At 39.3% G+C, this 11206-nt stretch overlaps 1 protein-coding gene across 1 annotated transcript; it reads right to left on the bottom strand.

Moving 5' to 3' along the window:
* Positions 1-5553: 5553 nt before the first annotated feature.
* On the bottom strand, positions 5554-10896 carry LOC120554210 (E3 SUMO-protein ligase ZBED1-like). Its single transcript, XM_039792947.1, has 2 exons — positions 10777-10896; positions 5554-8813 (listed from the first exon to the last, which is right to left on the bottom strand). The coding sequence occupies exon 2, from the start codon at positions 8761-8763 to the stop codon at positions 6718-6720; it is 2046 nt and encodes a 681-aa protein (XP_039648881.1). The 5' UTR covers positions 8764-8813; positions 10777-10896; the 3' UTR covers positions 5554-6717.
* Positions 10897-11206: the final 310 nt, after the last annotated feature.

The raw sequence follows: 11206 nt of genomic DNA, 5'->3' as shown, positions 1-11206 counted from the left end.
CTTTTTTTTTTTTTAAGATTTTTGTTTACAGCATCATTAGCAAACATTTAATTTTGAAATCAGTCTTTCCAAAGAAATAAGATCTTTCAATTATTGTGGGTAGTGATGGAAAAGACAATTGCATAATAGGGTCCACTTGTGAATGAAACGGCCTCTCTCGGCGTCGAAAGTAATTAACATACACAACTAATGAAAAGCATGTCATATTTTCTATAGAAGAGGAATCGTCCTGAACTCTCCTCTCTCTGCTTGGGTTTATTGATACAGACTGGACTCTCCACATGAGATTGCTGCTGCATATGACAGTTTGTGCTGAATGAAGGCTTTTCATTGTGTCCTTAATCCTCCCCGAGAGGAAGAAAATCCCCAGTGCGGCGGCCTTCACATGATCAAAAACTCCAGATTCTGAAGAATGATGTTGAATCAGTTGAAACCACACATTCTTTCAGTCATAAAAAGTTATAGTATATCATGTCGAAAAAATCATTAAGTAGTAATTAGTATGTCGAAAGTCAGAAAAAAAGTCTTAAGTCATAGTATGGTAAGTCAAAAATTCATAGCATAGTAAGTTGTAGTATAGCATGATATAAATTAAAAGTCATTATGAAAAAAGCGTAGAAAGTCAGTGTAGTATGTCCAAATCAATCACACACGATGCATCGATCTGCTCTCAGAATAAGCCTCAACTTTGCTGCTCGGCCTCTAAAAAGCGACCCAAACGTCGGAAAAAAACCCCCCAATAAAAATGGCTGGAAAAAAAGCCCAAACGACAAAAATGCAACTAGAGGAGGAGTCAGGCCTACCAGCTCACAGCTCTTTTTCCACAGCTTGGCATGCAGCTCAGAGTCGTAGTGTCTGAAGACTGCTTCCTGTGGCCCCCCCCACTCCCTCCCATCTCACAGGCAACTGCAGCGTACACTGATTGGTACAGAAGAGGAGTTTGGTTCCTCAGAATCACCAGCTTTAAAAGGGGTAACTTCATTATTTCAAGCCTGTTATAATGTGTGTGGCTGATGTGTTGTGAAAAAAAATATTTGAAATTGGTCCAGGTACTGAGCGAGAACGCTGTAATCGTCGGCTGCTAGCCGGGCTGCAACGTGAAGAAGAAAAAAAATAAGGCATTGTTTTGTCTTCTGTTTAGGTGAAGCTAAGCTCTAAATGTGGGGGTTAATCTATGGAAAAGATGCAAAAGTTTACAATTCAAAGTAAAGATTCAGCTTCACTTTGGTGAACAGTTCCACAGGGTACGATCTGAGCTCCCCTTTTGTTTAAAGGATACCTTTTGATATTTAGTGCTTTTTTTTCTTCTAAGTGACTAATGGAGAAAAAGGGGGGCTTCTGGGGCTCCAGCCATGAACGTTTTCTCAAAAAAAAAAAAAAAAACAGGATGAAAAAATCCACCAAAAATGTTGAAAAAAAAGCATCAAAGTGACCAAACCATGGAAAAAAGTGACAAAAACATCTGAAAAAAATAGAATGTTACAACTATAATGTTTTCCCAAATGATGTACAGTTTTAGGCTTTTTATAGTCTAATATCTTGAAAAACCGTGCATATAGCTGCTGTAAATGGAGCATACCCCCAGACCCCATGGGCTGAGCCCCCAATGTTTACAACGTCTGGCTCCACCAGACCCTAATTAAAAACGGCCACTGTGTTTCACGATGTTAAATAGAACGGTCATACCTGTTTGAGAGTAATGTTTTCCTCGCCCTAACCAATCATTTTGTTACCAAACCTCACGTAGAGGTGTATAAAGTACTAGAGACCCTTACTTGAGTAAAAGTACAAGTGCTCTATCAAAAACGTGACTTGAGTAGAAGTTCAAGTGCTCTTTAAGCACAACACTTAAGTGGAAGTACTAAAGTATTCAAAATGTTTGTACTTAAGCACTGCAAGTAGTTTATTTTAAAATGTACTAAAAGTAAAAGTACAAGTATTGTGTTTTGTAGTTATTAAAGAAAGCAGTCAAAAGTTTGAATATCATATTGTTGGAGTTCAACTTTTTACTTGGTATTAAGACGTTGCATTACAGGCAGTCACAAGCTGTAAATTAAGTAAATTACGTAATTATCGTACGTAACTAACGTAGCCGTAACTAATAAAGAAAGAAAGCGTCAAAAACATTTAAAAGACCTACAAAAATTACCAATGTCAAAAAGCGACAAAAACCTTTCTAAAGTGTAAAACAAAACAAAAAAAACACGTTGAAAAAAAGCTACAGAATTTCCCTAAAAAATTACAAAAATGTAGGAGAAAGGTGACAAAACATCGACAAAGATGTAGTTTTTGTTTTTGTTTAAAAAGTTTATTTTTAAGATGCCAAAGAAAGCGACAAATGTAAATAAAAAAGGCCAAAAAAGGCTGAAAAGATAGAATGTTACAACTATTATGTTTTCCTAAATCTCCTGAATGACTTCAGAGTCTGTAGCGGTGCTAGCAGGTCGACTGCTGATGAGACTCACCTCCTGTTTAAGTCTTCCATGTGCACCACTTCTGCGCAGTGCGTAGCCGAGGAGGCGTTGACGATCCCGGAACAGCGGCCCCACTCCTCCTGACCTCTTCAGCGTGTCCAGCAGCAGGTTGGTCAGCAGGAAGTGGCCCAGGTAGTTGAGCGCAAAGTGGAACTCATAGTTTTGGATAAATCACCGATTGTTAATTTGTGAATAAATCCACCAGTTGAATTTACTTGAACTAATCCTCGGGTTTGGTGTTCTTCAATATGTTGACGGTCACAATTACATGTAGTTTGTTTGTTGTTGTGGCTGTAACAGCATGTGTGGGAATTTCAGGCCTGTGTGTAATGTGTGTAACAAAATGTGCCAAAAACATCGAAAGCAGCGATAAAAACGGCAAAAAAAGCAAGTTTGTCCGACCTCAAAACAGAACAGACCCGACTGCTGGAAGAACTGCGCATTTTTTGACTAAATCAGCTGCCGTAGTCAGCTGCTGCTGCGCATTATGGGATGAAGACAAGATTGCACTCAAGCAACATAGCTTGATGGCAACTTGCTGAAAAAAACTTGGGAGTCGTGAGGTGGTGCGGAGCCGCAGATAAATTTGCTCCGATGAACATATTATGGCCCGACTTTCTAAAACAGAACAGGAACTCTTCGCATTGAGTTGCTGCATTTTGGTGCGTTTCACCAACTCATGAGCTTATTTGGACCAGAGAAAACAGTGGGGTGTGCAAAGTAACCCAAACGACAGACAAAATGCTACAATGTAAATGAATTGCCATTGGTCCAGACCAAATGAACCGTCGAAAAAAGGGTCAAAAACATAAAAACAAGGGAACGAGGGGAAAATGTTTTTAAAAAAGCGACTTGGTCCAGATCAAATCAACCATTCAAAAAAGGTGCAAAAAAAGTGTCCAATAAAGCCTCAAAAAAGCAACAAAAACGTTGAGGAAAGTGTAAAAAAAAAAAACGCTTAAAAAAAGCGACAAAAGCACCTCGACAAAAATCTATTAAAACAGAATCTGTTGTCCCTGTGAAAGATATACTTTCAATTCAATTTTATTTATATTATCAAATCATAACGAGTTATCTCAAGACATTTTACAGATAGAGTAGGTCTAGACCACACTCTATAATTTATAAAGACCCAACAATTCCAGTAATTCCCCCATGAGCAAGCATTTACTTTATATTATTATACTTGCGATCGTGTTCAGAAAAGCGCATCAATGTTGCAATAAAAATGGAAAGTTTGGACAACAAGTAAGGCAAATGTTGATAAACAAATCTTTACTTTCATAAAGTCATTTTACATCATAGTTTATGCCAGTGTTCTACACAGCAAGCCATTTTTTTTAAATATCATCCATTGTTGCAATACACAGGTATTTACATAAACTTTACTGTACGTTGATTTATAGACTCTTATACACTCCTTTCCTTCCATCTTCAAGTTCTTTCTTTCCGAGAATGAGATGAAAATGATTTCATTTTGTTGTGTCAAGTTCAGAGCTGGAGACAGTTATTTCCAAATAACGCCTTTTTACTTTGATACATGAACAGATATGTTTCAAGTCGTATGCTAACATCTGGATTTTAACATGCTCACGATGCTAAAATGCAGAGTATGCTGGGTAGGGCCACCGATTTCCCGAATTGATTTACGATTTAAATGTCGATTTGGGATCTTTTTAGTTGCAAAACAATTTTAGCTTTTTAAACCCAGCCTTACGAGTCCTCATCATTATCATAAATGTCAGTTAAGTCATGAACCAAAGTTTTGGACAAACTGAAACTTTGACCTGATGATGGCGATGGATGGAAAGTCAGGGACATGATATTGAATTGGTAATCTTTTCACTCTCATGCAGCAAGCGTTGTAATAAAATAAAATATATAAAAAAAACAAATGGCTGGGTTTGGCAATAATATAACAGGGTTTTTCCTGCAGAGAGGATTTTTTGGCACCCCCCTAAATAGGTTTTAGCCAGCCCCAAAAGAAAATCACTGGCACCTAAATGATAAGAATTGAGAATAAAAATAGTGATTCTCTGAATCTCTAAATAATAATAATAATATATACTGTTTATTGATTCCCAGAGGGGAAATTACAATTTACACTGTTTGTTAAAAATCACTACACACAGACATGCTCAGGACCTATTCATGCACAAATGGAGAGATGTCAGAGTGAGTGGGCGGCCAGTGCTGGACCAGAGCCCTGAGCAGTTGGGGGGAGAGTACGGTGCCTTACTCAAGAGCACCCGGCAGTGCCCAGGAGGTGAACTGGCATCTCTCCAGCTACCAATCCACACTCTGTACGTTGGTCCGTACTGGGACTTGAACCACCGACCCTCCAGTTCCCAACCCAAGTCCCTACGGACTGAGCTACTGCCACCCCTAAATGTCTGTTTAAGAGCAATTCTCCAAACAACCATTAAACAAGCAGAAGATAAACTTAAATATGAACGCTGATCTCAGTTATATCTCCAGAGTCAGGCTGTGTTAGACTCTCCTGGAGAGTTATTTAAATATTAATATTATTTTTTTTACCCAGGTTTTGTTAATTGGGGTTTTATTTACTCAAGCATAACATACATTTGTTTATGTAATTGTCAGAAATATCAAAAAAATGCATAGATTTCTGTCAACTAAGGTAACAGACTCTTTGCCTTGACTGTAAGCAGACTGATCATGCCTCATGATCTGTTGTGAGTAGTCAGCACCCCCCACCCCCAAAGGCCCATTCTGAGCCAGAAAAAACCCTGGCCACATGATTTCTATACATATTATAGGACTAAAAAAAAAAGGTTATTACTGCTTGGGCTGGGTTTTTATGAATTTTGTGAGTCAAACCGATTTTCATTTGAATAATCTGATATCAATTCATGAACCCCAGAATTGATCTGTCTCTGGTATTAGTGGTGGAAATCACCAGAAGACCCACAATACAATATTATTACAATTTTAAATATATTTATTGTGATATTCTGCAGTATATTGCAGTTTATTACCTTTTTTTCCAACTTCAAATTATGTCCCCAAAAGAAAAACATTGTCAACATCAGTTTTATCTAAAAAGATACATTTCTCAACAAAACAAACTTAACTGCACCATCTAGTGGACTTAAAAAGCAATTGATTTTATTCTAGTACCAAAAAGTTGAATTCTCATGTGCAATTTATATAATAAAAGATTAATACTTGGCGTTTTGATATGGTATTGTATCGATACAGTATACAGACATAACCCGCTTTAAATTGATCTAAAATAAAAACCATAACAGCTAGAGCATTCACTCTTTTTGCAGCACAAAGCTAAGGCATCTTTCCTTCACATCATCACGTTGTACATAGGCCTGTAACAATTTCAAATTTTGCTGGACAATTAATGGTCTAAGAAATAATTGTAATTACCAATATAATTGTCTCTTTTAGTGAAATACATTTATTTATTTATTTATTTCTCACTTTTTCAAACAAATTGAAGTTTAAATGAATCCCAGGATACATATTTTATTATATATCACTGTTATGTGACTGAGATACGCAGGTTCACAGCCTACAAAGTAAACCACGCCTCTTTATTATCATAAAACATTGTATTTTTTGCTTAAATGGACAAAAAAGTAGAACATTTATTCCCGTCAAAAAACAAAGCATTAATCATAAACAAAAAAAAGCAGCCCAGGATGTTTGGAGTTGCTATGGCAACAAGTGACAGCTGCCGCTAGCATAGTTTTAGCCAAACAGTCCGAGCAATAATCACTTTTACAATTTGGCACATCTAAACAAAATCAAACATTACCATCAACATGGTATACCCCTTAGGACCTTAGCAAAAGTTAGCAAACAAGTTCTGTACAGATCCCCGTGGAACTACCTTAGCATAATACCGGCGATGGTGGATCCAAACAATAGTGTGACCAATCTATTACCAAAAAAAATGCTTTAATTCTTAAACTGGTTGTACAAAATAACGTGATTATGTGGTTAGACAATTATTTAATAATTGTTACAGGCCTATCTCTACGCTTGTGATGTCGTCATCACCTTATGTGAAGTCCGGTGCTAAACCGAGTGACACCATTCAAATGCAGATGAAACTATAAAAACAATACCCAGCCCTAGTTAAGTTATTACGGGTCCATAACATTAATAATGACCGACTAATACACCTTGATTTTATTTCTTAATGCACCTTATGCATGGCGTAAGGTCAACAAAATACTATGACTTTTTGCAATTTTCAGCCCAGTCATTCAAGTTGCTGTCCCAGATTACCGATTCCCTCATTGTCCAAATCGTCCTCACAGGCTTCAGGCTCACAGTAGCTCCGCGAGTTCTCATACAAGAAGACCTGCTGATCTACTAAAGCTGGGGCTATGCGGTTCCTTTTCCCAGACAGGACAGTCCCAGAGGAACTTAACAGCCTGTGAGGAGGGACACAGGTGGCAGGAACACACCAGTACTTCTGGAGCACCTTGGGGAGGGTGGGAAACAAGGGCGCATGACTCGACCACCACAGCAAAGGGTCTTCATTCAGACCTAGGACTCTTTGTGATTTGTAGTTGCTCAGCTCCTCTACAACCTGGGCATGCAGCTCCTCCTGGCTCTGGTCTGCATCGGTCTGACGAAATATGGCAGCCAAAGGGTTGTCTTGGGTTGCACTGCCGACTGAAGACTCTCGTAGAGGCGTCTGCTTTTTGCTAGGTGGCTCGTCTGATATCAAGGAGAATTCACCTAGGCACGGTCGCTCGGCAATCTGCTTCTCAAGGACCGCTTTTGCCTCGTCAACGATGTTACTCTCAATTTTGGAGCGTTCCTGAGTGGACAGGAAAGGCAGCTTCTTGTACCGAGGATCCAAGAATGTCGCAATGTTGAGGAAAGTTGAAATTTCTTGCGATAGCTGGGTGTTCTGTGAATAGGTGCTTGACAGGACCTTTGAGATGACCTCTTTGGTCATGCTGATCTCTTTGAGGTCCCCTTCCTTTGCTTTAAGAGTGGTGTTCAGCAGCATATGAAGCACGGGCCTAACCATGCTAATGGTCGGGTACCTGCAAGAAGTGATCATGTTTGCCACAACTTTAAAAGGCTGGAGAACGCAAATCAAGCCCTCCAACAAGGCCCAGTCAGGGCTATCAAAGCTGAAATGATGAGCGCTTGAACTCTCTACAAGCGTTGCGGTTACAACAACCTGTTGCTCTTTCAGTCGCTGCAACATTGCCAACGTGGCCAACCAAGATCTACCTCGGTCTGTGATGAGCGCACACTGAGGGAGGCCATGCTGCTTCTGTTTATCCCTTAGCAGATACATTGCCGGTTCTTGGAAATGATCGATGAGCTTGCGGCAACATCCCAAAAAGCTGTCGACACGCGGCAGCTGGAAGGCTTCATCCATTGCGCGATTGACAGTATGTCCGAGGCAAGGCATTTCCACGGACAGCTCCAGGAGGGAGCATGCTTTCATGATGTCCACTGAACCATTTGTGGTGGCACCGCTGACTTTATGGGTTATTCCCCATTCAACAAATGCCTCGTACATCGCTCTTGTGATGTTCTCGGCCGTGTTGTCCTCTTGCACTTCGAAAGTTTTAAGACACTTGTTGGTCATAGAGAAGCCAGTAGCACTGATGTAATTAACAGAATGCACAGAGAGCGAAATGTACGACCTGTTCTGGGTTTGGCTTTGCCAAAGATCTGTAGTAACGCCACAGTTCACAACCCCAGCAAGTTCACTAAAGACCATGTCCCGGGCACGGCAGTACATCTGAGGAAGCATTTTAACTGCCAGGTCGCCTTTGCTCGGTGGAGAGTACCCAGGGTCGACGGTACTCATTAACGTCTTGAAAGTAGGCTCTTCAACGACAGACACAGGGTACAACCCCTCACAGATGAAGTTGATGACAGCGGTTGTCAGATCATTTTGTCGTCTGTTTTCATAGCCCGAGCTCTGCCTTAAGTTGGTGTCCTGCGATTGCTGCTGAACGTGTGGACCCGAGGGCTCAGTCTTTATCCTGGAGAACGCTGTGGCAAATGCCTCTCGCATCTGATCCGTGTTGCTCTTCACAAACTCGCTGAACTCTATAGGGTGGTTCTTTTCAAGGTGGTAAGAAAGATTGGAGGTGTTTCCAGAGTAGGCAATTTGACTCATACATACACGGCAGTAAATCCGTTTCCAGTGCAATATGCAGCCATAGGCGTCTGTGTCAAAGCCAAAGTATTTCCAGACTTTGCTTTTCGCCCGCGGGTGTGCGACCAGATTGGGGCCAGAGCATGAAGGTCCTGAACTTTTACCCTCCATTGGTTCCTTTTTGTAAGCAATCCACTTTGATGCCTTCACTTACTGAGCACCTGACAAGAATGGTAAACATGTGAGGATGTTGATTAAAAAACAACAACATTCCAGACATTTATGAAGCTACACTGAGATGGAAAATCTAAATCTAGGGATGTAACGATACAATCAACTCCCTAATCACGTTTTTAAGTTGACAATACGATCTTTTCAGGATTCTTAACGAAATGAGGTCATAAGGAGCAAGGTTACCTCCCCTTTCTCTGCTTTGCCCGCCCAGAGAATTTGGCCCACCCACGAGAGAGAGACATCATGGCTTTCAAACGAGCAAAGTGGCAGTTGGTCAAGGCCACACCCCAAACATCCACCTTGCCCTCCCCTCTCTCCTCCTCAATAGCTACAGACACAGAAATGGCACATACTAAGGAAAGCTCATTGTGGGACTGGCTCTAGTGGCTGTAATTCTGCACCAAGGCTGAATTTCGGGAAAGAGACTTCAGATACAGTATTAGGGGACCACTGAGACCTATATAAAAGAGACTTCAGATACAGTATTAGGGGACCACTGAGACCTATATAAAAGAGACTTCAGATACAGTATTAGGGGACCACTGAGACCTATATAAAAGAGACTTCAGATACAGTATTAGGGGACCACTAAGGTCTATATAAAAGATACTTCAGATACAGTATTAGGGGACCACTAAGATCTATATAAAAGCATCCAAAGAGCACCATGTCATGGGACCTTTAACAAAATGAGCTGCAGAGACAATATTCTGTTACGTTTTATCTTAAATAACAAAAACATTTCTAAAACAAATCTGACGACAAATTAACTACATAAATATAAAACAATCAATTCATCAAATGAATAAACTAAGACAAAAAAGCAACAAAAACTCCTAAAACGTCATAAAAAGCGACAAAAACGTAAACTGACAAAAACACGCTTCAAATATAGCCATCTTTAATCCATTCACGATGCATCGTTACATCCCTAATGTTGACATGCACACATAACAAGAAACTCAATTACAAGGAAAAAAAAAAAAATCACGTCAAGGCAGGAAATACTTGCAGTGATGCAGTAGTCTGATAAATTCTACCTTCATGAACTTTATAATGTAAAGCTTTTGTTTAAACCGTTCAAGAGAGATGTTGTATGGGACCATATGAAGGTCATTATTATTTTGAGCTTGTAAAAACGTTTGGTAGCTGTAGAATAATTTTGTGCAGGTGTGCAAAAATCTGAGCAACAATCACACAAATTTCCTATCTGCGTTTGGGACCTTTACAACACAAAAATGTCCTATGTGCCTGTGTGACACTGCACAATATATATAATATATAATATATATATATATATATATATATATATATATATATATATATATATATATATATATATATACACACACACACATATATATATATATATATATATATATATATATATATATATATATATATATATACTACACACACACACATACATATATACACACATATATACATATACATATACACACACACACACATATATACACACATATATACATATACATATACACACACACACACACACACACACATTCATTCATTATATATATATATATATATATATATATATATATATATATATATATATATATATATATATATATATATATATATGATCCCTCTGGCAGCGTTGTTCCAGATTTGGTTGACGAGGTTAATTTGTCACTATTTTGTTCGGAGATTAGCATGTGTCGCGAGGGCCACACTAAACTGCACGTGCTTTTCGTGTCAAATATACGCCGAACTGATCACAAGACGTCGATGTTTAAGAGTCTGGACTCAGAATCCATCAGCTCCTTGTTTATTCGTCGATACATGAGCTAATATCTCTGTAAATTGCCCCATTTCTAACGGAGTCTGGCGTGCGCACGGGGAAAATGATACCTTTGAAGAAGAGAGATAAGCAGCACTGAAAGAGACATTTATACAATATAACAACTTATACTGGGAGCTGACCTGGGAGCGTAAAAGGTCTGTTGAAGGTCTGATAGAGAAGAACTTTGATTCCGCAGAAATGCAGCTCGAGAAGAGGGACCAGCACTGACAGAAGCAACATCCTTCTGTTGTTTCCGAGTGTGCGTCACTGTAATGAGTCCGGCTCCGAGCCTGCTCGGGCTTTATCTTTCCATGGTTCCGCCTCCGAGGAAATTGCATCACAATATGACCAAAAGTGATGCAGATTCTAGCTGAGAAACATCCATGCGTACATACTGTATACGTTGTATGTGGTGGTATGTTATTGTAGGCTGAAGCGAAATATTTAGACCATTTAAGGTCAAGACTTTAACTAACAGGTATCAGCATTAAACTTCCCCAGCTGATTAATGACACTAGGACAAATGTTTTTTTCTATAACAAGTTTTCTGAAATGTTCTGTTTAAATATG

The sequence above is a fragment of the Perca fluviatilis genome, chromosome 24 (genome assembly GCF_010015445.1).
Source record: "Perca fluviatilis chromosome 24, GENO_Pfluv_1.0, whole genome shotgun sequence".
Taxonomy (NCBI): domain Eukaryota; kingdom Metazoa; phylum Chordata; class Actinopteri; order Perciformes; family Percidae; genus Perca; species Perca fluviatilis.
This window is presented reverse-complemented; position numbering and strand designations above follow the sequence as displayed.

Excerpts from the sequence above, each read along its gene's own strand:
- LOC120554210 (XM_039792947.1), bottom strand. The coding sequence starts at position 8,763 with ATGGAGGGTAAAAGTTCAGGACCTTCATGCTCTGGCCCCAATCTGGTC.